Here is a 25,902-nt window from a genome sequence, read left to right as displayed (position 1 = left end):
GCTCAGAGCTTGCCAGAAATTTCAAGGTGGGTATTCAAACTTCAAGTGTTATATTTTGCTAATTTCCTCTGTCAATTGAGAGCTGTAGTCTGAAAGGTTGAAGCAAAACTTCGCCTCAAGGGATACATAGGAGGAAACGGCCACCCAAAACTCACAGGTCTGGGATTCCAGGTTTCAGAGAAAATTAGCACTCTCATTCAGTCAAGCCCCCCACCAGTGTTCCAGCCCTGCAGTGGGGAACAGGATCTAGGTGCTCTGGGGTTCTTCCCTGGGTAGCCTGTGTCCACCAGTCCTGAGGGCAGGATTGGGCTCTATTCAACCTTGACCTGCAGGCAAACCTCAATGACTGTCAAATGTTTGAAGACTCAAAGGCAGAGCACTAATTTCCAGAGGGGTCAGAAGAATCACAGAGGACGGATTGTCCTGGAGGTATGCTTAATTGATATGTAATCTAACTGGGAAGGCCTACCCCAGACACCTGTGAAATGAACAGATTACTGTCGGAGGGAAAGAGGTGGAGGGAGGTGCCTTTAAGAATCAGTTTTCAGCCCTGGCCTGTTGGCTCAGCGGTAGAGGGTCGTCCCTGCGTGTGGAAGTCCTAGGTTTGATTCCCAGTCAGGGCACACAGGAGAAGCGCCCATCTGCTTCTCCACCTTTCCCCCCCTCTCCTTTCTCTCTATCTCTCTCTTCCCCTCCTTCAGCCAAGGCTCCATTGGAGTGAAGTTGTCCCAGGCTCTGAGGATGGCTCCATGGCCTCTTCTCACTTCAGAAAAAATACAAAAAAAAAAAAAAAAGTATCAGGAGTTTTCTTGGGACAGATAATATACTGCTCACAAAAATTAGAGGAAGAATTTGATTTTTTTTTTATTAAACAAGAACATCAGAAGAGCAAAGGACAAGTCAAAGAAAGTTGTTCTATTATGCAAATGAGATGCAAAACCAACTTTTATTTCATTGGTGAAAATGCACTACTGCATACAAAAGGCTGAAAGTACTGGAGTATCTGCACATTCCCTGATTCCCTAATTTTTGTAAGCAGTGTACTTGGGCTGCGAAGGGATGGGGGTGGAGGGAAGAATAGGGGAGTGGAAAATGGGGGAGGAGGGCTTAGAGCCGGCAGCAATGAGGGGAAAAACCAGCGGAAAACGACCCTTTGAGGGTCCCATCCAAGGCCACGTTGGTGGCAAGGAAGCTGAAGCCTCCACTACCCCCACCCCCTTTCCTTGAAAACCCAGGTAAGGAAGCGACCCAGGTAAGGAACTTTGATTTTGTGCTGTGTCCACTCTCCTGTGAAATATTCCAAGGCTAGCGTTAGTGGTTATCATTTACAAATGGAAGCTATTTCTCTAAAAATAATTAAATCCAAGCCCTGCTTCTCATAGGATGCAAGGCCCCGAGACTCAGGAGTTTATCCCCTGAAACTTCACTTGGAGCAGAACTTAGCCTCCGCAGATAATCAGGCAAAGGGCACAGTTGGAAAGGCAGGACAATCAAAACAGGTCACCTGACGACGCCCTCCTCACACCCAGTCCAAGGCTGGCCTTAGGACCGACTCCTCCCCGCCCCTCTCGTTTCCAGTACATCTAGGGTGGAATATACGATCCTGACCGCACCAATCCTCGCCTAAGGCTGCCATTTCCCGTTAATACTGGGTCTGGGAGGGAGGAAGCGGAGGTTATTGGTGTCCGGTCATTGCTCGGATTGAGGAGAGCCTCAGGAGGACCTGATGCTGGGAACCCCAGGGAGAGTGGCGCCCCAGACCCCAGGTAGTACCGGTCCGGGAGCTCAAGGAGGCGGGGGCGACCCAGACCCCCACAGCCTGGGTTCTGGCCCGGGCCGGCCCACTTGGAGCTCTGAAAGTCTCTGGCTGGCAGATTTGAACCGTGGAGGCCTAGCGGCCAGGCCGAGGTTCCCAACGGCCATTGGCTGTGGTGGCACCGTGACATCAGTGCTGAGGGGTGCGAAGGGGAGGGCGCGGGCGGAGCCTGGAAGGGGCGTGTCACGGCCGCTACAGCCCTGAAGCCCGGAGAGAGGGTAACAAACGCGGCGCTGACATGGGCCGCCTGCCCCGGAGCCGCGCGGAGCACACCCAGCGGAGAGCGCAGCGGTGCCTGCGCGGCGCTCGCGTCTCTGGGGACTCAGGTAGGCGACTGTGACAGACACCTGCGCCCTGGGAGGCCCGGGTGGGCTCGGCTTGGGGTGGCTTGGACCCTACCTAAGGGGCAGAAAAGGATTGAAAAAGCCGCGATGGAGCTGTGGAGCGGGAACGAGGGCACCGAGACCCCTCTCCGCGCCGCTGCTTCTCACCGCGTCCGCTCGCGGGTGCGGGGCCGGGGATCGGGGACGGGAGCCATGCGTCTTATGTCTGAGTAGAGCGGGGTTTGGGGAGGAAGGGGTGGCAGAGAACCGGGCTAAGTCTCACTCCGACTCGATTTTCTCCCCAGCCAGGGCTCTCCCTTCCGGCCTGGGCGCTACTCAGGTGGGGGTGGGGATGGGGGTGCGGTGCGATGGGGGCCCCGCGCTTGAAGGTACACCCGTGCCCGGGAGTCGGGTGTGTGTGTGTCGGCACAGGCGTCCCCGGCGCGCAGCCTGCGATCTCCCCGAGGGGGGCGTGTGTGCGCACGGAGTTCTCCATGAAGAACTGGATTATTCTCCTGTCGTGGCAGAGACGTGTACACGCGCTCTCGCTCTCGTACACACTCTGCAGCACACGCCACCCAATGTCACTGGCTAGGGAGAAGAGGGAACGAGCTGCCTAGAAAGGAATGGCCGAGGAAATACTCTCCCGCCTCTCATCCCCGCCTCCTTCCCTGGCGAGCCCTTCCTTCCCCGCCCGGATCCCGCCCCGCCCGCCTGCCTTCTCTGGAAGACCGTGAGGCCACGACGGGGTGGGGCCCAGCCCAGCGGGCGGCCCCCTTGGAGCCTCGGCTAGGGCTGCGCGCGGGGCCAGCGCGCCGGCTGCGCCCAGGGCAAAGCGCGTGTGGCGTGGCCGCGGGCGGGGAACGGTTGGTTAATGATTTAATCTCCCGCTTGGGCCAGTGGAGCTCCGAGCGGCAGTTTCTGGCTCCGCCCCCTCCCTGGAGCGCCCCCAGCCGGGAGTGCAAAACTGCCCCCTGGTGCGTCCCCCACCAGCTGTCCTGGTGACTGCCCTCAGCGGAGAGAGTTGGGTGGTAACCCGGAGCGGGGTGAAAGGACTGAGGCTGGGTGGGCTTCCTGGGAGAAGACCCAGCCCAAGCCTGGGTTGTGCGTGAGGCTGGGGGAGGGGTACCCTCTGCTAACTCAAACCAGATTCCTTGTGTTTCCCCGATGAGATACTACAGCCTGGCTGTGGAAGTTTTCTTTATTTCCCTGAGAGAATGGAGGGGAAATCCAATGCTTTTTCTTTTCTTTTTGTCACGCCTTGCAATCTGACCGGCTCCTGAGGCCCCCGGTGGCGTCCGCCGTGCCCATTCTTTGCCCTTGTGTCTGAGTAGTTCAATGGAGAAAGGGTCCCTGAACTGAGAAGCCCCCTGCTCCTCTCTAGAGGGTTTGGGGTGCTAGAGGAGGCTGTCCCTCATCCTTTGGTCCAGCCATCTGGACCAGAGAAGGCTTTCCCCATCCAACCAGCGTAAACAATGAGGGGCCCCGTTGCAGGAGGGCCTCCCGCATTGCAACTTTGCACAGTCTGGGTTTCTAATAACTCCCCACGCCTCCGCCCCTTTCTAAGGCTGAGGTGGAGGAGGGGACCACCGGCAGGGTGGACTGAATTTTAAGAGAACAAAGAGCTGGGCACAAAGGAAGGGAGAGCTGCGCTGTGGATTTCCCCAGAAGAAGAGGTTGTGGGGCCAGGGCTGGGCCCAGCCAGACCTCTCCATGGCCCCAGGGCTCCCGAAGCATTAAATGGGGCACCTGCATGCCACTTGTGAGGCTCTGCCCTTGGGTAGCTAGGGTCCTGCTGTGAGTGTGGGGGTGCCATTTTATTCCAGGTTTCATTAGCCGCTTGTGTGGACAGCCATGTGACCAACAGATTAGAGTAGTTTATCTCCTCCCAACTTGGACTTCGTCCCTCCACTCTTTGAGGACATCTGCTTCTTCCCACAGTGGGGTGTCCAGGGAACCTTGGGAGATACCCATCCTCATTCTCCTGGTCTTCCCGGGGTTCCTGGGAGGGGGCTGGTGTGATAAAATGAGCCTGCTCCCAGGAGGTGGTGGTTTGGGATGAGCCCAAGATCTTCTGATATCTCCCAGAGTTAACCAGCCCCTGGTCACTGATGGCCCCATGCTCACTGATGGCCCAGTGTTTGTGTTATATACAGTGTGTCCATAAAGTCATGATGCACTTTTGACCGGTCACAGGAAAGCAACAAAAGACGATAGAAATGTGAAATCTGCACCAAATAAAAGAAAAACTCTCCCAGTTTCATACCTATTCAGTGCAGTTCTATGTGGGCTCACACACAGATTTTTTAGGTCTCCTTAGGTAGCTATCCTGTATAGCCTCTACAGACTCGTCACTGACCAATAGCCTACCGGAGTGAGGTTTCTCCACCAAACTGCCAGTTTCCTTCAACTGCTTATCCCACTGAGTAATGTTATTCCTATGTGGTGGCACTTCATTATAAACGCGCAGATATTCACATTGCACTTTGGTCACGGATTCGAATTTAGCGAGCCACAGAACACACTGAACTTTCCTCTGTACCGACCACATCTCGACTGGCATGGCCGTGGGCTGCTCCACTTTATACACAGTGTTACGTCATCATCTGCGCATGCGCACATGCTGCCGCATCATCCTGCAGGAACTGGGAGGGTTTTCCTTTTATTTGGTGCAGATTTCACATTTCTATCGGCTTCTGTTGCTTTCCTGTGACCGGTCAAAAGTGCACCATGACTTTACGGACACACTGTACTTTCTAGCTGAGGCCTCTTCTTTGAGCATTCCTTCCATTTCCTGCGGTTTTTGCCTTTCCCCTCTCATTTCTCTCTCACGCACACCCATGCACTGATGAGAATGTGTGGACTCAACTAGGACAAGAGACCACAGAGACCCTGGAGGATGAGTCTTATCTACAAAATGGGAAAGTGGGAGTGGGGGCAGGAAGGTGAAAGCTGACCCAGAAGGAGGATCTTAGACTCTTTATAAATCAGGAGCTTTCCCAGAAGGGCCTCGGGTTAGCTCTGGTTCAGGGAGTCCAACCCCCTTCACCTTTGGAGTGGTTGATTGATTTTTGTGGCCAGGACAGGCTGTACCCAGGTGTGGCAGGCAAGGTGTAAGCAACCTCTTTTTCTCTACCCCCCCCCAACCCCTTCCCGGTTCCGATTGGTTGGGAGTGGAGGGCTCAGAGGCCAGAGCACCCAAGATTGCTGTTGCGCAGTGACTCCATTTGACAGGCGGTTCACAGGCTTAGAGGAGCTTGTCCCTGTGGGGGAGGGAGGAGCCTGTCCCTCGGAGGAACTGGATCTGGGTTGATGCCCGAGATAAGGCTTGGGGGTGGAGGGAGACGGGTTGAGCAACCTGGCCCTGGACGCTGAGTGTGCCCAGAGTTCAGGTCTTCTGACCTTGTGTGCTGGGGAGCTTTTCCTTGGCCTTGGGAAAGGGAACCAACCCTGCAGCTTCTGGCAGAGGGTCCTGAAGGCCAGTTTCAGCCAGGACTTCTGGATGCTCAAGGGAGGATAGGCCCAACCTCTGTCTAGATGGGATGAATGGCCGTGCTGGGAGGGGCCCACGTGTGTAGCTGGACGTGTGGCTTGCAGTGCTAGTGAAGGAAGGTTAGCCATTCGTTTCCCACATTCCCACTCGTTGTGTCCCTGAAGCCCCAGCTTGAAACGTGCCTCTCTCCAAACCGTGTGCCTCCTTCCGGTACCCTGCATCAGAGCCTCTCCCAGGCACTGCCAGCATGCAGTTCGGGGCTCCAGCCTGGGTAGCAGCTCTGGCATCAGAGCCCTCCTTTACTGGGATAGGGGCACTGGGGGTCTTTACCTAGCCCTCGAAGAGAAAGGGTCTTCTTTTCGGGTCAGGTGAGGACGGTTCAGGGCACATTCATGAACGAAGGCTTACATTTCTCACCCAGCTCTGCACTGCTGGCATTTCCTCTTCGTGTGTTTTTTGTTTGTTTGTTTGTTTATTTATTTTTTGTTTTCTTACCCCAGGGACTGGAGACATCTGAAAAGCAATAGTGCCCAGGCAGGAGAGACCCCTGCCTGTACCCAGGGACAGCCTCTTCGCCCTGGACATTGGGGTGGCCAGTGGCGTCAGCCCCAGCCTCCCTGGGGTAGTCTGGGTTCTCCTTAGACCTGTGGCCATGCAGTTCTCATGGTAGCTGAACCTGGTGTGCAGGCCCCAGCTTCAGAGCTCCCCAATGTGACGATGAAGCAGGCTGTGTTTCAGCTCTGTGCCCTGCGCCTCCTTCCCCTTCACCATCAGGTCCCCATCAGTGTACCCTGTCTCTGTTCCTTAGAATGTTGCCCTGGGTCCTTAAGCATCCAGAAGGGGTGTTTCCCCCTCCTCGTCCCCATGGGGTTTACGGCCTAGTAAAATAGTGGGAGCAGCGAGGCTGAGAGCACAGGGAACGTCCGTGGGGCTGGTGGTACAATTTATAGACGCCTCTAGCGAGGATCTGGGTGGGCCCACAGGACCAGGCAGTATTTCATTAGGGGTGGGTGATCATGCTGAGGCTTTATGCATTTTTTGCTGCTGGTAACACCCAGGGTCCCCCCAAATCCTGAGTAATAGGGGAATGGGAGTAGAGTTTTTCTCCTCTCCCCTGCACCTCATTTACCTGGTTCAACCTGAAGTCAAACAGAGTTTAAGTCCTGTCTGCGAAGAGGCTGGCTCCTTCATCCCGCATCACTGAAGGAGAAAGGGGAAGAGAGGAGGAGGGAAGCCAGGGAAGGGGGTGCACCCAGTCTCAGTGAGGTCGTGGGGACTACTGTCTGCAGCGAGGCTTCAGAAGCCTGGGGCATGCCCTCCCGCCGCAGTTCCTCCTGGGTACAGTACTACCATGGACTTGAAAGGGTTCAGCCCTGGGGCCTTTGGGTTAGGTGTTCTCAGGCAACACTGGGTGTGTGTGTCCCAGTTTAGGGGACTGGCAGTGGCCAGAGTGTCGCTGGAGATGCTGGAATTTTTCTCCTCTATTCAAGGGCTAGAACAGGGAAGGCATGTGCTGAGAGCGCGTCTGAGCTGGTTCCAGCATCCCCTCCCTAGCAGAGCACACACAGGCAGCTCACCCCCTTTGCATACACATGCGAAGGGCTTTACCTATCTTCGTTTATTTCATCCTGACAGTAAGGTGAAGACATTTATAATGTTATCTATCACTTGGAAAGTTCATGAGGAAACCGAGACGCGAGTAACTTGCCCAGGGTGGCTGAGCAGGCTCGCGTGACCGGGGGAGTCCGGCTCCAGGTCTGGGTCCGAGCTCTGGTGGGACTGAGAAGCAGATTTGCCGGCCTGCTCTGGAGCGGATCCAGACCACCCAGGCTGCCTCTGGAGACCCCAGATTGTTCTTTTAGTCCGCACTCCTCAGCTGAGCACCCTGGTCACTCCTCAGCTGAGCGCCGTGGTCTCGGAGAAGCGAAGTGAAACCAAACCAGGCCCCGCAGATCTGATTTGGAGCCCAGCCTCTTCCTGCTGAGGCCCGGAGCAGGAGCGGGGAGCGAGGGCCACTCCCAAGTGAAGCAGACAGTGCGGCCCCTGCCAGGGACCCCTCCCCCTCGCCTGGCTCTCCCTCCGGGGGCTTGTGTCGTGGTGAGCTGGGGGCCGCACGTCTCCAGGAAGAACCCTGTAAACAAGTGAAGTTGCAAATGTCCTTGAGTCACCGCCTTCTGGTCCTCTTGACTCCTCATTTGTTGCTTCCTGTCACTCCCAGGTCATGGCTCACTGCCTTATCTTCCCTTCCCCAGCCAACTCCCAGATGGGGAGAGGGGGCTTTCTCTCCCTCTCCTGCTGCCTTTCTTCCCAGGCCCACAGCCCCGGCTCTGGGATGAGGAGGGGGAGGTGGCTGCCCGGACAGAGAGGAGGAGCAGAGTGGAGAGAGGGGTCTGTTCCCAGCCCAGGAGGAGCAGGGCTTCCCTTTGGGTTTAGGGGGAGGGTTTTCTATTTACCAAGACTTATCTGTCCTTACCCTGGAGTGGTGGGGAGTGGGGTGACCAGACTAGAGAGATTTTAACCAAAATTCTGTGCTACACTATGCATCCTGTGGGTGTTCGTGTATACATAGCCTTCATAGACCTCAGAGCCCAGGGCCCAATAGTGCTTGTGACCCTCCTGATACCCCTGATACAGAAAAAGTAGAAAAGGCCCAGGGTTCAGAATCAGGCAGACTGGACTCTTCTTCTCGCTCTGTCCTTAGCAACAGTGTGATTTGTGCAAATCATTTAAGCTAAGCCTCAGTTTTCTCCTGTGCGGGATGAGGGTGATGATAGTAGCTCCATGAGATTGTTTGGAAGAAGAAGACATGAGACAAAGTCTTTTAAACGCCAAGACAGTGTATTATTTTTTAAAAATTTTTAAAAAGGCAGTTTAACCAAAATAAAGCTCGGTACAGAGTATAAAGCTCAATTCTTAGTTCCCTTTTTCATACTTCCTCTGTGGCCCATGGTCGGGGGCAGGGGGAGACATCCACCTGAGGCCCGTGGGGAGGGTCCCGGGTGCCGAGAGGGTTCCTCAGCTCCCCACCTTGCTAGCGAACAGAACCCCCACTGGGAGGTGTTGTTCCACATTCCCATTTCACATTTTGAAAACTAGACGGTGAGATTGATTCTAATGCATTACTTAACCTACTTTATCCAAAGTATTGTCATTTCACCATGGAATTAGGAAAATATGAGTAAGATATTTCATATGATCTCTTCATACAATGTCTTCACTGTGTCTTTTATCGATGCCAACCTTCATACTCAATCAGAATTTGGATTTCTAAAATACACAGTTGAAATAGTAGATTCACATACTCAAGTTGTTTTAAACATACTTAGAATTTCCATTTACTGAATTGGGCATCAATTATTACATTTAAAATGATTAAAATTAAATCCAGTTACAAAAACTGAGTTCCTGCCTGACCAGACGGTGGTGCAGTGGATAGAGCCTCGGACTGGGATGCAGAGGACCCAGTTTCGAGACCCTGAGGTCCCAGCTTGAGTGTGGGCTCATCTAGTTTGAGCAAAGCTCACCAGCTTGGACCCAAGGTCGCTGGCTCGAGCAAGGGGTTACTCGGTCTGCTGAAGGCCCACGGTCAAGGCACATATGAGAAAGCAATCAATGAACAACTAAGGTGTCGCAACGAAAAACTGATGATTGATGCTTCCCATCTCTCTCCCTGTCTGTCTGTCCCTATCTATCCCTCTCTCTGACTCTCTGTCTCTGTAAAAAACAAACAAACAAACAAAAAAAAAAAAACGGGGAGTAAAGGAGACAGAATTGTTATTCTTTGCAGGTGATGCCATGTATATGTATTTGCGTGTTATGAGGTAGAGGCAGAACCCATTCACAAGAGACCATAAAATAACCTACAGAGTAAACGTGACAAGAAACGTGTAAGACTCGAAGGAGGAAAAACCTCAAAATATAACGAACAATGTCTGAATAAATGGATAGGAGGACTTGATGTTGTGATAAAGCCAGTTCTTCCCAGTTTAACTTACTGTTTTCTTTCCATTCCAATATAACCCCATGAGGATGTTTCTAGAGCCCATCTGGAAGACTTGGCTACATTAGCAAAGCCAAGAAAATTTTAGGAAAAAGTTAAAGGTGGGATATTACCCAGTTAGATACTCAAAACATTTTACAGAGAGTGCAGACCTGTTAGAGCAGTGAACAGAAGAGGGACTCTGGACTAGGTCCATGCGTGGGTCTGTATGAGATAATTTAACATCTGGTGAAGGTAGGATGTGATGCTTAACTCATAAAATTTCTACACGGAGTCAATAACATTGGTACTTTATTGTTATAGGTTTTTTTTTACTTTAAGTGACCCACAATCTTACAAGCCACAGTCATCTCTAGTTTGGTGTATTTCCTTCTAGATTTTTTTTTCCCTATGAGTAGTTTTTAATTACCTGATAGTTTTAGAAGTGAATATTTTCATAAACTTGGGAGTGTCTTTGCTCCAAGCCAGAAACCATAAAACAGATTTGACTATGTAAAAATGAAAAAGCATTCTCTGGGAAGGAAAACAGCAAAATCACCATACTGTAAACGTGTGGGTGATAGAGTTGCAGTAATCTTTGCAAACTGTGATGGTCAAAAATTTTAATGCCTTAATAGTTTAAAGAGCCATACAAGTCCATTGGAAAAGGTAAAGCCCCCTCCCATAGCAAAAGGGGCTACAACCTTTAACAAGCAAGTCACAAGAGAAAGGTTATATAGCTGCCAATATAATTTTTTAAATGCTCATCACCCTCATCAGTAATCAAAGAAATGCAAATGACAAGTAAGGGTGGCGGTGGATGTGTTTTCATTTTCGATTTGGGGAGACTGTAACTTGATAAAGCCTTCAGGAAGAACAAGTTAACAATAAGAAACAAGTCATTTTACTCACTTGGAAGTATAGTCCTCCGGAAATAGTTAAGGACTTGAGCAGAATTAGCTGGAAGGATATTTGTTACAAAGTTCAAACAAAACAACCTGGCATTCATCAGAGGCCCACTGGATATAAAACTGAGGCTCTTCGGGCTTAATCTAAAATACTGAAACAGGATTTACTAACATGTTCATATTTTCACCCAAATGTGAACAATGGTTGGCTCTATTTTTTCATCCACGGGGGAAAGCTCTGCTTGTCTAATAAAAGGGGGAAAATATCTAAATCAGTCCTCTCCAATAGAAGTATCATGCAAGTCCCTTGCATAATTGACTTTTTTTTTTATTATTATTTTTTTTTATTTTTCTGAAGTTGGAAACGGGGAGGCAGTCAGACTCCCACATGCACCCGACCGGGATCCACCCGGCACGCCCACCAGGGGGCGATGCTCTACCCATCTGGCCATTGCTCTGTTGCATCCAGAGCCATTCTAGGGCCTGAGGCAGAGGCCATAGAGCCATCCTCAGCGCCCGGGCCATCTTTGCTCCAATGGAGCCTTGGCTGCGGGAGGGGAAGAGAGAGACAGAGAGGAAGGAGAGGGGGAGGGGTGGAGAAGCAGATGGGCACTTCTCCTGTGTGCCCTGGCCGGTAATCGAACCCGGGACTCCTGCACGCCAGGCCGATGCTCTACCACTGAGCCAACCAGCCAGGGCCCATAATTGACATTTTTAACAGCTACAGTTTAAAAAGTAAAATTTAATAGGTGAAACCAACATTTTATACCTATTCGATTCCAAATATTATCTTAACATGTAATCAATATAAAAATATTAATGAGAAGATATTGATGAGCTGTTTTATGTTCTCTTTTTTGTTGTAAGTCTTTGAAGTCTAGTGTGTCCCCTTCAGCACATGCTGGTTTGGACTCACCACATTACAGGGGCTCTTTAGCCACATAAGGCTGCCATATTGGACAGTGTAGGCATAAATTATTTAATAACCCCTAGAGAGGCAGCAGAAAGTGGAAGTCACTTAGAAGTTCTGGCCTGGACTACTTCTGCCTTCCCTGTGCCGGTCACCCGATGGGCCCTGCCTGATAAGGGCCTCATGTCCAGATCACCCTGGATGGTTCGCCTCCCTCCCCAGTAACGCTGCTGTCCCCTGCGTGCCAGCTGGGCTGCCGGGGAGTGTGCATTCACGTAGTGAAACTGGGCCTTGTTCACTTTCCTTTTCTTCCAGGAAAAGGGACCAAAGCAGAGGATGTTTATCTCCAGGAAATGGGATGTGCCTGAGAGTGTGACCGGGCAGTGGCACCCTTGAGCCAGTGGGCCTGGTCTGAATTGGCTGGTAGGCAGGGAGGGGGGAGCACACATAGGGCGCCTAGGTTGGACGATTTTAGGGAAAGAGTTTGGGTCGGGCTCTGGTCTTCCTTCTTTTTTGGGGGAGGGGCAGAGACAGAGAGAGTCAGAGAGAGGGACAGACAGGAAGGGAGAGAGATGAGAAACATCAATTCTTCGTTGCGGCTCCTTAGTTGTTCATTGATTGCTTTCTCATATGTGCCTTGACCGTGGGCCTTCAGCAGACCGAGTGACCCCTTGTTCAAGGGCCAGCGACCTTGGGCTCAAGCTGGTGAGCTTTGCTCAAACCAGATGAGCCTGTGCTCAAGCTGAGACCTTGGGGTCTCGAACCTGGGTCCTCCACATCCTAGTCCAATGCTCTATCCACTGTGCCACCGCCTGGTCAGGCTGGTCTTCCTTCTTGGCAGCTGGAAGTACCAAGTAACAGAGGCTGGCGATTGGGGCAGTGCAAGCACGGAAACACTGGAACATACACGGGGAAGTCAGGGCTGCTGCTTCAGGGCAAAAGGGCAAGTGCTCCCCACCTCTCACATCCCAGGGAATCAGCAAGTTGGGTGGCCCCTCAGAGCAGGAAGCAGGAATGAGATCCAGGTTTTGAGGGCCCATCCGAAAGAACCATGCCTGGAGCATTCCCTGTCCTCCTGTGCATTCTCAACTGGCCATTGAATAGGTGGGGCTAGGGTTGACATACAGAAAATCGTGTGTTCCACGGTCTGACAGAAATGTAGCTGTGAGAGTGAGCGAGGGAAATCACCCCATCTGAGCCTCAGTTTCCCTTCCTGTAAAATGGGGGCATGCATTTACAATGTCTCAGCACAGGCGCCCAGTGAACAGTAACTGCTCACAGCATTCCTTCTTCTGCACTTGGCTGGTGGTTGGCCGGGTTGCCTGCAGAGGCTGGAGTGGGGCGGCTGCTGGCTGTCCTGGTGTGACCCCTGCCCTTTCTTACTGTCTCTGCTCCCTGCAGCCATTGGAAGTCCTGAGCTGAGGCTCAGAAGCCGCAGAAGCAGAGCTTTCACCTGCCCAGGGTCTCTTGGACGGGATCCCACTGCTGGTCCCATTGTGGGAGGCTGGCCTCCAGCTAAGAGCTTCAGTGTCACTGGAAATTGGCCAATCTCCGGGGGTGGGGGTGGATGGTTATCTCTCCTCTCCTACTCAGTTGAGATGGCTGGAGCATCAGGAAACAGCTGTTGGGGAGTGAGTTCTTTTGGGGGCGTCCTAAGCTCCCTGTTTTCCCTGACACCAGGTTGTTACAGATTGCCCACTGTCTCCTCCCAGACAACTTAGAATAAAATGAGAACCTAATAAACATGTCCAACTTGGGGAGGGGGGTTGGGATTCTTGAGGAGAGAAGTAGAAAGAGAACAGACACAAATGGGAGATTTTTCCAAATGAGAGTGGACCTTGACCCATTCTTACCCAGCCCCACGCCACCCCTGTGCTGAGCCCAGAGAACTGAATCAGATTTAAGCTGGTTTCGAAATTAGAAGACTTTTCCATAAGCCTTTGATGTCAAGCTTTGGTATTTTAAAATTATTATTACCATAGTAGCACCATATGAAAAGAGATGTCTGTTTCAAAATCCTGTTTTCCTGTTCAGCCTGGCATAACTCCTGAACTTCTCTGGTGCCCTTGAAGTCTTCATTCGTGAGGGTGCATTTGTGTGGCATTGTGATCAGCCTGTGAACAAGTGTTAATTCTGCCTTTTCTCTTCCCCTCGGCGCTGTGGGGGACAGCTGTCCAGGCCACAGCAGGGTCTGCACTGCTCCCACTTCCCGTGCCTGTGTGATGACCTGCTGAGTTAATGGTTCATACGCTTCCGAGCCTTCTCCTTATGCTTGGCTGTTAGGTTGTGTCCAGTCATTTTGCTATTACAAATAAGGTTTTAATGAGTGCCTGACCTGTGATGGCGCAGTGGATAAAGTGTTGACCTGGAATGCTGAGGTCGCCAGTTCAAAACCCTGGGATTACCTGGTCAAGGCACATAAGGGAGTTGATGCTTCCTGCTCTTCCTCTCTTCTCTCTCTCTCTCTCTCTCTTTCTCTCTTCCTTCTCTCCTTTCTAAAATGAATAAATAAAGTCTTAAAAAAAAACAAATAAGGCTTCAATGAGTATCTGTCTTTGTGACTGTAAAAGAGTATACTATACTAAGGTAAAAAAAAGTTTCTCACTGTGGAGATTGCTGAAACACTCCTTTTAAAGTCATTATTTAGGCCCTGGCCAACTGGCTCAGTCAGTGGTAGAGCGTCAGCCCAGCGTGTGGAAGTCCCGGGTTCAATTCCTGGCCAGGGCACACAGGCGAAGTGCCCATCTGCTTCTCCACCCTTTCCCCTCTCCTTTCTCTCTCTCTTCCCCTCCTGCAGCCAAGGCTCCATGGGAGCAAAGTTGGCCCGGGCACTGAGGATGGCACCATGGCCTCTACCTCAGGTGCTAGAATGGCTCAGATTGCAATGGAGTGAAGCCCTAGATGGGCAGAGCATTGCCCCCTGGTGGGCATGCCTGGTGGATCCCAGTTCGGTGCATGCAGGAATCTGTCTCTCTGCCTCTCTGCTTCTCACTTCAGAAAAATACCCCCCAAAAGTCATTATTTAAAGAAATTGCCATGGTTGCTGGTGCCACGGGGCCACCCCATCCTGGGATCATTTTGACTTTGAGTGGCCCTTGGCCCAGAGTTGTGGACCTTTCTTCCTGCCTGGTGACACCTAGTGCCTGCTGCTCGGGGGGAAGGAGATCCTTCCATCTGCCCTTTCCTAACTCTTATGGGCAAGATGGTCGTGACACTAGCAGGTTTAGCCTGGGGCCTGGCAGTGAGCCAACCCCTGAGTTATCTGGGAAAGACCATTAGAACGGGAGGTGGGAGGCCTGGGCTCCAGTGCCACCCGAGTCACTCATCAGTGCCACGACTTTCGGCAGGCACTTTTCCCTGCCCCAACAGTTGGTTACTCTCCAGGGTGTCTTCTATCTCTCAGTCATGGGAATCTAAAGTCATGGGCCTCATGGATGCCTCAGTGGGTGTTACATGACACTGGATGCTGTATTTTAGCAGCCCCAGGAGTGTGCAAGAAAACCTAGATATGGGAAGAAAACACCAGAAATTTCTATGTGTATTGTTTCTAAAAAATTTAAGAGGAAACTAAGACATTAATTGATGCATAAATTGATACTAGACATGTATATAACCTATAAAAATAAATGTGTTTATATATATGTATACATATATAACACACATAAATTACCTGTTCCATGATTTTTACACTTGATCTTAGCCAAAAGGCCGAGAAGCGATACTGTTCCGTGATTTTTAGGTGCTATGGCTAGTTTAGTGGCTAGAGCCCTGGTGTGGTTGGGAGTACAGTCTTGGCTTCAGTCCATTGGAAAGTCCTTTCATTTGGTCTCTCCATCTCTGAGAGTGTGGTCACTACACACCCAGGTAATTTTAAAGAGATATTGACACAGAAATACAGTGGTTCAGGAGTTAGACTGGTGATTGTTCACGTTCCCATCCTGGGATTTATTTATTATTTCAACTGGCTGTTCAGGCTCAGGTGATTTTAAGAGAGTGCTTCTTTAACCTCCTGGTGCAGACATTTTCAGTAAAGCATGTAGAAGAGCTAGAAGATTTTGAGTGGAACTTACGTCGGCTGAAGCCCCAGCACAGCCCCTGGGAGACCCCTCTGGTGAGATGCAGCGTCGAGGCTCAGGGCATCACCGTTCTCGCTATTCATGTCTGCCCATTGGCCCTGTCTGCTGAGGGAATAAAACAGCCTTCCGTCTTCCCTGGAACTTATCATTGCAAGATAAGGCTGGGGAGCTTTCCAGAAAGCACCGCTCTTCCTCAGATGACAAGAGCCAGAGCCCCTAACCTCTTAGAGAGTTGTGGCCCATGTTACACCGTTTCCTGCACAACCTCCCTTAGTGAGTGGTTCAAGCTGACAGGCGTAACAGGGTGCCTCCCCTGTTCTGTAAGTTCTACCTAGTGGTGGCATGTTAGCCATGCCAGTGAGAGAAAGGTACATGGCCCACCAGGTGAGACCCACCACTGGAAAAGAACGCCTGGGGGCTTGAAGTGGTCTCGATAGGCCTGGGGTCCCCTTTCATTCTGTTCCTTCTCTCCTCCTCCACCTGGGCCCTCAGCAGCTGCTGGTGTCTCTACCTTCAGAACATGCCCCGAGTGAGGCCTCTCCCTGTCCAGCCCCTTACTGACACCTGTGTCCTTGTCCTGGCCCCCTTCTTCTTGCTCTGAATTCCTGCCTCCCCTCCTCTGTGCCTCCAGTGCCAGCAGCAGCCATGGGAACTTCCAAATATGAAGGTTGGTCGGCTTGCCTGCTTAGAAACCACTACTGGGTCACCTTATGCCCCTAGATCACCATCCAAACGCCTACCTGGTCCTACAGATAGGGCCCTTAGTGACCGGGACCTTGGGTTTTCACACTGTCGCTCAAACATCACAAGCATGTTTCTACTTCAGAGCCTTTTCTGACACTCTTCTGTCCGCCGGCATGTTCGTGGCAGCCTGGTTCTTTCTCATCATTCAGTTCCCAGCCCACGGCGCCCCTCCATCCAAGGGGCCTCGCCAGCTCATGACTCTGACACTCACTCGCATCACCCCGTTTTCCTCCTGATGGTGAGGATTACAGGGTAGTGGGGTTTTTTTTTGTATTTTTCCGAAGCTGGAAACAGGGAGGCAGTCAGACAGACTCCCGCATGTGCCCGACCGGGATCCACCCGGCACGCCCACCAGGGGCCGATGCTCTGCCCATCTGGAGCGTCGCTCAGCCGCAATCAGAGCCATTCTAGTGCCTGAGGCAGAGGCCACAGAGCCATCCTCAGCGCCCGGGCCAACTTTCTCCAATGGAGCCTTGGCTGCAGAAGGGGAAGAGAGAGACAGAGAGGAAGGAGAGGGGGAGGGGTGGAGAAGCAGATGGGCCCCTCTCCTGTGTGCCCTGGCTGGGAATCGTCAGGGTAGTGTTTTGTCGGCCTCTTGACAGCCTGGCTCCCCACCCACCCACACTCACCTTGCAAGTGTGTGGGGAAGGCAAGGGCGTGGCCATCTTGTTTTCACTGCCGTCTCCAGGGCCCTGAAGAGTAGGGGGAAATTGGTGGGGGTGCAGTAAGTCCATGAATGAGAGGGAGGGACAGAGAAAGGATGGAAAGGGAAGGGAAGGAAAAGAAAAAGAAATGAAGTATTGCCTGATCAGGCGGTGGCACAGTGGATAGAGTGTTGGACTGGGATGCAGAAGGACCCAGGTTTGAGACCCCGAGGTCGCCAGCTTGAGCACGGGCTCATCTGGTTTGAACAAAGCTCACCAGCTTGGACCCAAGGTCACTGGCTCGAGCAAGGGGTTACTCGGTCTGCTGTAGCCCCATGGTCAAGGCACATATGAGAAAGCAATGAATGAACAACTAAGGTGTCGCAACGAAAAACTGATGATTGATGCTTCTCATCTCTCTTCGTTCCTGTCTGTCTATCCCTCTCTCTCTGACTCTTTCTCTGTAAAAAAAAAAAAAAAAAAAAAAAAAAAAAAAAAAGTATCATGTAGTTATTCCAAGCTACAAATGCAATACCCCCTCCTGTGAAGCCATGTTGTGTGGTGTGGAATCAAGTGGATAGTTAGAACAGCTCGAGAGACTGGAGGGGGCTGCTGCACAGTGGCCGTGGGTGTGTACGCGCGAGTACTCCGTGTGCAGGGTGAGCTGCGGGTTAGCCGAAAAGTGGGAGGCCTGCTTGGCTGTCCCAGGAGAATTCGGGTCAGTATCCAGGCCTGGGACTTGGGATTACGTTGGTCCAGCATGTCCTGCTGTCTGTCCAGTGGCTGGGCTAGCCGATCTGGGACACCAGGGTGAGTCATGAGTCTCTGTCGTCCCAGGACTGGATTGGAGCGGAGCGGAGCCCGAGGGTGTGGCTGGAATAGGCTGACCAGGGGTTTGGACTTCGGTGGCTTCTGCCTCGAAGGAATGTTCTGTGGTCAGTGGGGCCGAGGGCAGAGGAATCTGGCTCCACCGGAGGCGGGAGGAGCCGGGCAGAGCGGTGAGTACTCCTCAGGTTTCCTACTCTCTGCCAGGAAAGCAGGATGCGGCTTCCGGGGTGGGTGTGGTGTCCCTCCGTGAAGGGCTCTGGGGAGTGGCTGCTCTTTCCTCTGCAGCCTATTTTAGCTGCTTCCCCAGAGCTGAGTCACGTACTTAGCGACACCCCCCCCCCCAAAGCCATGGTGCCCACCCAGGATGGGTCCCAGCTACCTGCTTGTATTTGAACTCCATGTTCTTATCTCCTCACCTCCAGATTGTTCTGTAAGAAGCTTAGGGTGAAGATGCCACTCTGGGGCCTACAACAACCCTGTGAGTTCCCACCAGCCCTCACGCCTGGCTTGTCCGGGTTGCCCTCGAGCTCTAGGGTCCCAGAGACCCAGCTCCCGCCCGCTCCCCGAGACTGTGGGGTCCTGCAGCCCCGCCTCACTGGGCTGTGGGACAGGTGGGTGGCCCTCTAAGCCCCAGCTCTTGGAACCTTTTCGTGCTGGATACTGAAGATGGTTTGGGTTTCCACAAACCACAAGGACTCGTTCCCACCCTGGGGAGTGAGACCACAGGCAGCAGAGAGCACTAGCCAGACCTGTCTCTGACTTCTTGGGGTGTTGGGCCGCATCGCGTCCCGGGTATGCCCAGGCTGGTGTCGGGATTTCCCTGCTGGGCCCTGTCTGGTGCATAGCCCTGCCCCTGAGGATATGCTTGCTACAGAGGGTACTTATGGGAGGCTGAGGACTCCTGTCCTGTAGCCGTGCGGCCAGGATGCCCCCTCCCTGTGCGTGGCCACAGGGGTCTGCATCATCCCTTCTGAGCCCTGGGCAGTGGGGCCTGCGGTTTCCCTTTTTCTCTCTAACAAGCACTTAGGATCGGAAACCACAGGCTTGAAGTTGCTTACTGGGTCTGGGGATTCCTGCCGAGCCGTTGAAAGCCTTATGCAATCTGGAAGTTTGTCACTGTTCCCACAGTTCTGATCCTGTCCGCCCCCTCCCTGCCCCCCCTCTCCCTTTTTCTTTGTGTTTGTTTACCTTTCAGGCGTCCCCAAACTATGGCCCGCGCATGCAGCCCCCTAAGGCCATTTATCCAGGCCCCCGCTGCACTTCCAGAAGGGGCACCTCTTTCATTGGTGGTCAGTGAGAGGAGCACTGTATGTGGCGGCCCTCCAGCGGTCTGAGGGACAGTGAACTGGCCCCCTGTGTAAAAAGTTTGGGGACCTCTGGATGCTTCACGGTCACCTGTGTGTTCTCACTGCTGGGCTGTGGTTCTTAGCCCAGGGGTGAGGGTGACCCCACCCTCCAGGGGACACTTGGCATTTCTGGGGACATTTTGGTTATCACAACTGGGAAAGTGATGCTGTTGACATCTAGTGTATGGAGGGCTGGGTTCTCGCTTAACGTCCTGCCATGTGTAGGACAGCCCCCATCTCAAAGAGTGATCTGGCTCAAAGTGTCAGAGTCTGCTCTAGGGTTATACTAGAACTTTCTCAAGAGAGCAGCCAGGCTTCTCCTTTCTCCGGACTCTACCCTGCCCCCCAGCCAGAAGTGGGGAGGGCTGCTTATTTGGTCACGGCCTAAGGCCTGGTGTGAGGTAGAAAGGGCACTGGACGTGAACAATGGTGAGGGGATGACCCTAAGGCCAGTGCATTTCATGTGTCTAGTTTAGGGGTTAGCAAACTGGTCCAAAGGCCAAATCCGGCTCACCACTTGTTTCTGTAAATAAAGTTTTATTGGGCCTGACCAGGCAGCGGCACAGTGGATAGAGCGTCGGACTGGGATGCGGAGGACCCAGGTTCGAGACCCCGAGGTCGCCAGCTTGAGAGCAGGCTCATCTGGCTTGAGCATAAAGCTCACCAGCCTGAACCCAAGGTCGCTAGCTTGAGCAAGGGGTTACTCGGTCTGCTAAAGGCCCACGGTCAAGGCACATATGAGAAAGCAATCAATGAACAGCTAAGGTGTCGCAACGAAAAACTGATGATTGATGCTTCTCATCTCTCTCTGTTCCTATCTATCCCTCTCTCTGACTCTCTCTCTGTCCCTGTAAAAAAAAAAAAAAAAAAAGGTTTTATTGGAACACAGCCACACCCATTTTTTCATATAAAATCAACTGTTGCTTTCCTGCTGCAAACATGGTTGCATATCTGCGATGAAGATACTTTTAGCCACAAAGTCTAGAATCTTTACTCTCTGGCCCACTATAGAAAATGTTGACCGGCCCTGGCCGGTTTGCTCAGTGGTAGAGCGTCAGCCTGGCGTGAGGGGGACCCGGGTTCGATTCCCGGCCAGGGCACATAAGAGAAGCGCCCATTTGCTCCTCCACCCCCCCCCTCCTTCCTCTCTGTCTCTCTCTTCCCCTCCCACAGCCAAGGCTCCATTGGAGCCAAGATGGCCCAGGCGCTGGGGATGGCTCCTTGGCCTCTGCCCCAGGCGCTAGAGTGGCTCTGGTCGTGGCAGAGCACCGCCCCGGAGGGGCAGAGCCTTGCCCCTGGTGGGCGTGCCGGGTGGATCCTGGTCCAGCGCATGCGGGAGTCTGTCTGACTGTCTCTCCCCGTTTCTAGCTGCAAAAAAAAGCAAAAAAAAAAAAGAAAGAAAGAAAATGTTGACCAATCCTTGGCCTAGACAGGAGGGAGGGTTCAGGTTTAGGGTGGAAGAAGCTACTTTTCCTAGGATTTTAGAAAATATATATTTTAGATTTTATTCATTTTTAGAGAAGGGGCAGGGGTGGGAGGAGAGAGAGAGAGGAGGAACAGGAAGCATCAACTCCTATATGTGCCTTGACCAGGCAAGCCCGGGGTTTCAACCGGCAACCTCAGTGTTCCAGGTCGATGCTCTATCCACTGTGCCACCACAGGTCAGGCTACTTTTCCTAGGATTTGGTGAGAGGAAGAAAGAGTGAGAAGGGAGAGCTGCCCAACAGAGTGGGTCATCTCAAGGCCTTCCAGGACGGTTCTCACCTGCCTCTGAGCCCCGCCCAGGTCACCTGTGTGCCAGGACTGCCCTGGAGCCGGGCTCCCACAACCAGCCCCAGAGAACTTTGTTTGCTGTACGACTTCCTGGGGGGAGGAGGGACACTTCCTGGTGGGGGAGCCGTGAGCCTGGGAGTCAGCAGCTGGGCAAGGAGAGCATGGGAATGGCGTGAGAGGACAGGGGTCGGGTGGGGAGCCCTGGAGCCAGACTCTGGGTTGAAGTGGAGCCAGCATTGCCATTGGCCTTGAGAAAGCGAAAGGGAGAAACGAAGGGGGAGGGGAGGAGCTGGCCTTTTGTCAGGTGTTTGAGACCAGCTGTGCCATGCACTGCTCGGTGGGATTCAGTGGTGAACAGCTGGTCAGAACCCTCTGGAAGCTCCTAACCCAGTGGGAAATGACAGGCCAGCGGGCAGGGGTGGAACAATGTAACTGTACCTTCTGGGAGAGGGGACATCCAAAGTGCTGGGGGCAGAGAGGTAGCTGGGAGGACTCTACCTGGCTAAGGACAGTCTCCCCAAAGAAGTGACATCTCAGCTGAGCCCTGAAGGGTGTTGGTTGAGCCGAGCGACAGGGGGTTCCAGTGGGGGACTGCGTGTGTCCAGGCCTGGGACCCAGCAGAGGGAAACCCAGGGCTGGAGCAGCGAGCGGTGGCTGCAGGGATGGCCCGGCTGGACCGGGGGGTCTGCACTGGGGGGTCCTTGTGCTTTAGCTACACGGTCAAAGGTGGACAGAAGAGGGACACAAGGGATGCAGGAAGACCTGTTGGGCTGATGTCAGGGGCCAGGTGGGATGTGGTGGCCTAGCTTGGGGACAGTAGCTGGGGGTGAGAAAGAAACGTGAGTGGGGCGCCCATGGTTGAGCTTTGCATCTGGAAGGATGGGTCTTCAATGAGCGTGCTGTTGAGAACTGTGCTGTTAGCAGGACTGGGGACCCAGCACCACCGCTCACCCACCACACTTCATTAAGTCTCCACGCCCTTCTCTCTCCACCTGGCTCAGTCCTGTGCTGCTAGGTTCAGCATTTGGGGCAGGTCCCTCCTGAGGGAAAGGGGCTGATTTGGCTCCCACACTGAACTTCAGCTTGGCCCTTGCCAAGAGCTGCGTGGGTGGTGCCTCATGCTTTCAGATGGCCCTTTGCTGTTCTCTTCTTGGGGCAAACACCTGGGAGTCTTCAGATCCAAGGGGGCCTGGGTCATCTAGAGTCTAATCCCTGCCTCCTTCCTCCCCTAGTAATTAAAGAAATTGGGAGTCTTTCAGTCTTGATCTTCCCAAAGGGCAGAGGGTGGATCCTTGACAAAGAGCTTGGGGCCCCACGATGAAGACAGCGCAGGCGGGATCCTCATTTGAGGGACACCCAGCAAGGACGGGAAGGCTGGGGAGCTGGTTCTGTGAACCCTGGCGGCCCCACCCCAATTCTGATTCAGAAAGTGAGCGGGGCTGCCCACAGATGTTGAGGTGCCAGGCAGCGTCTCCCTGGGGCCCATCCTGCCCTCTCCCTCCTCTGAGGATTGTGACTCAGCTTGAGGTATCCACTAACTTCACAGGGATTGAGGTCAGACAGCAGGGAGAACTTCCAGCCTGTCTCCAGACTCGCTGTTCAGAGGAGTCTAGTCATAGAGGCAGTCTCTTTTCCTACCCTGCTTTGTGGAATCACTCGTGCATTTCCACAGCCTTAAATGTGGTCCTGTTGGCTCTGGCAGCAACCTGCTTGGGAGGAGGTGTGGAGGGTGGAGAGACATTGTCCTTTAGAAGAAAGGTCTCTTTCTCTCTCAAGCTTCAGGGAATGTGTGTCTGTGGCTCCTTCAACTCCAGACAATTTTGTGAAAAGCACTCCCCTGACCTGAGAACCTGTGGATGAGGAAAGAGGCGGGGTTATGAAATTGACTGCTGGCTCATTTTACATTGTTTCAGTTTGGGTGGGAGCTGGGGTTTGAATAACAGCCCACAGGCAGATGGGCTTTTGTGCTGAGGCCAGCCCAGGTTAACCCTTTCCTGTTCTCTTCCCGCAGCTCTATGAGCCCTTCCTTATCGCCTCCTCCACCCGCCGGACTGCACATCTGACCCCGGACCTGCCTGCTGCCTGGGGAGACAGTGCCTCCCTTACCCTCGGGCAAGATGCCCATCCTCAAGCAGCTGGTATCCAGCTCCGTGCACTCCAAACGCCGTTCTCGCGTGGACCTCACGGCCGAAATGATCAGTGCCCCGCTGGGCGACTTCCGCCACACCATGCACGTGGGCCGGGCGGGGGACGCCTTTGGAGACACCTCCTTCCTCAACAGCAAGGCTGGCGAGCTCGACGGTGAGTCCCTGGATGAGCAGGCGTCCTCCTCGTCCTCCAAACGCAGCATCCTGTCCCGGAAGTTTCGGGGCAGCAAGAGGTCACAGTCAGTGACCAGGGGTGACCGGGAGCAGAAGGACATGTTGGGCTCACTGAGGGACTCGGCCCTGTTTGTCAAGAACGCGATGTCCCTGCCCCAGCTGAATGAGAAGGAGGCCGCAGAGAAGGGCTCCAGCAAGCTGCCCAAGAGCCTGTCATCCAGCCCCGTGAAGAAGGCGAATGCCGGGGAGGGTGACCAGGAGGCGGCCCACGGGGAAGAGGTGCCCCGGCGGAATGGGGCCACTGCCCCCCACTCCCCTGACCCGCTCCTCGACGAGCAGGCCTTCGGGGACCTGACTGATCTGCCCATCGTGCCCAAAGCCAGCTTTGGGCTGAAGCATGCAGAGTCCATCATGTCCTTCCACATTGACCTGGGGCCCTCCATGCTAGGTGACGTCCTGAGCATCATGGATAAAGAGGAGTGGGAACCCGAGGAGGAGGATGGCGGTTACCACGGCGACAAGGACCCGGGCAGCCTTCCCAAGGCTCCCCCTTCTGGGTTGGCCGCGGCCCCTCCCCTGGCCAGGCAGGAAGGCAAGGCCGGCGGGGACTGGGACTCGCCCCTGGTGCCTCAGGCCCTGCAGGACGAGGGGTGGGCAGCAGCGGCCCCCAGTCCCGGCTCGGCCCGCAGTGTGAGCAGCCACACCACGCGGGATAGCAGCTCCCTGTCCAGCTGCACGTCAGGCGTCCTGGAGGAGCGCAGCCCTGCCTTCCGGGGGCCAGACAGGGCCCGGGCCACTCTCCCCAGGCAGCCGGACAAGGAGTTCTCCTTCATGGATGAGGAGGAGGAGGATGAGATCCGAGTGTGAGGCAGGAGGAAGTGGGGCTCCACTCTCGGCTTCATCTGTGTGCCCCCCGCCAAGCCCACCACCACCTTCCCCTAACATTCAGGGGCAACCAAGAGCCTGGCTTCTGCCACAGACCCTGGACCTCATGGATGAGGGGCATTGGCCAAGCCTGGGGCCCATGGCGGACTTGGGGAGCTGGCCTGGGTGCCGACCGGGTGTTCGATTGTCACACACCCTGGCCTCCCTTCGCACTGTGGGACAGTACTGGGTTCTTGCAACAGGAATCAGTTTTCTCTTGGCCTCTTTGGCCATGTTGGGCCTCGAACAGATGCCAGATGTCAATGAGTTCCTGCCTTGCCACCTTCAGCCAAGCCGATCAGCTAAGGGGCGACCTTGGTGCCAGGGCTGAGGACATTGGCTCTCCTTTTCTCCCCTGGAATGTCTGCTGTGACCTGGCAGTGACTTCCCTGGGTACATGTGTGTCACAGGAGGAATGGGGTGGGCACACGTCCTGCCCCCCCCCCCCCCCCGCCAGACCCCAGCACGGGAAGCCTGAAGCCCCTTGGAGTAAAGCCGGACTGAATTGAACACTAAATGCTGTCCCTTCTAGGGGAAAAGAACAGGGCGGGGAGCGGAAGGGGAGGCCCCTGGGCTCCTTGAGTTTTCAAGAAGGGGCCCTTGGAAGGATGGCGCTAGGAACAGGCTGTGGCAGGCGCTCAGCCCGTATGGGTTGGTTTGTTTTTTCTTGTTATGTTTAAATCTTTCTAGAGCAGCATAAGGAACAGTTTAGTAGGTCCACCACCTGAGGGAACTTCAACTCCTTTTAGACACCTTTATACTAAGTGCTTCCAGACTTTATTTAGACTTGTATGGGGTGGGCATATGTGTGTGTGTCCCCCTCCACCCATAGCTATTAACAGCTGAAGGCAGGCAGTGTAGAATATTGCTGGAAAATGACTTTTTAAAAGTAATATATCATTTCTGTGGGGGATAAAAGATTTCTCCCCCCCCCCCCCACTGACTACTTCCTTTCCCAGGTCTCTGTAGCTCCGCCCCTCCCCGACTTCTGAGGCAAGGGCGCTGAAGGTATATAGATGCAGGCTTGCCTGATTTAGTAACACAACAAAACAGAATGTTGAGTTAAATGAGAATTTCAGGCACACTCATATTAAAAAACTTGTTTTTCTTCTGAAATTCAGATTTAACACTATGTTCTATAACCCCACCCACGGGGATTGAATAGGCACCTTGGGTGTCAGCCCTGGTGGTTAACTGACCATTGATTTTTCTGACCCACCTCCTCCTGTCCCCCTGTAGCCAGTGGGAGGGGGGGGGACTGACTGCACAGGATCCACCCGGGGGGGACTGACTGCACAGGATCCACCCAGGAGGGGGGGACTGACTGCACAGGATCCACCCAGGAGGGGGGGACTGACTGCACAGGATCCAGCCAGGAGGGGGGGGGGACTGACTGCACAGGATCCACCCAGGAGGGGGGGACTGACTGCACAGGATCCAGCCGGGGGGGGGGACTGACTGCACAGGATCCACCCAGGAGGGGGGGACTGACTGCACAGGATCCAGCCAGGAGGGGGGGGGGACTGACTGCACAGGATCCACCCAGGAGGGGGGGGACTGACTGCACAGGATCCAGCCGGGGGGGGGACTGACTGCACAGGATCCACCCAGGAGGGGGGGACTGACTGCACAGGATCCACCCAGGAGGGGGGGGGACTGACTGCACAGGATCCACCCAGGAGGGGGGGGACTGACTGCACAGGATCCACCCAGGAGGGGGGAGACTGACTGCACAGGATCCACCCAGGAGGGGGGGGACTGACTGCACAGGATCCAGCGGGGGGGGGACTGACTACACAGGGATCCACCCAGGAGGG

At 53.8% G+C, this 25,902-nt stretch overlaps 1 protein-coding gene across 2 annotated transcripts; it reads left to right on the top strand.

The window, feature by feature from the left end:
• The first annotated feature begins 1,600 nt into the window (after nt 1–1,600).
• On the top strand, nt 1,601–24,595 carry CDC42EP4 (CDC42 effector protein 4). Of its 2 annotated transcripts, XM_066386781.1 has the most exons (3): nt 1,601–2,142; nt 17,731–17,891; nt 22,852–24,595. In XM_066386781.1, the coding sequence occupies exon 3, from the start codon at nt 22,958–22,960 to the stop codon at nt 24,026–24,028; it is 1,071 nt and encodes a 356-aa protein (XP_066242878.1). In that variant the 5' UTR covers nt 1,601–2,142; nt 17,731–17,891; nt 22,852–22,957; the 3' UTR covers nt 24,029–24,595. The 2 variants fall into 2 exon arrangements, with proteins under 2 accessions (XP_066242878.1, XP_066242877.1); XM_066386780.1 differs by lacking the exon at nt 17,731–17,891.
• Nucleotides 24,596–25,902: the final 1,307 nt, after the last annotated feature.

Source organism: Saccopteryx leptura, chromosome 5 (genome assembly GCF_036850995.1).
Source record: "Saccopteryx leptura isolate mSacLep1 chromosome 5, mSacLep1_pri_phased_curated, whole genome shotgun sequence".
In the NCBI taxonomy this organism is placed as follows: domain Eukaryota; kingdom Metazoa; phylum Chordata; class Mammalia; order Chiroptera; family Emballonuridae; genus Saccopteryx; species Saccopteryx leptura.
Note: the sequence above shows the minus strand (reverse complement) of the source record. Positions and strands in the feature narration are given on the sequence as shown.

Excerpts from the sequence above, each read along its gene's own strand:
- CDC42EP4 (XM_066386780.1), top strand. The coding sequence starts at position 22,958 with ATGCCCATCCTCAAGCAGCTGGTATCCAGCTCCGTGCACTCCAAACGC.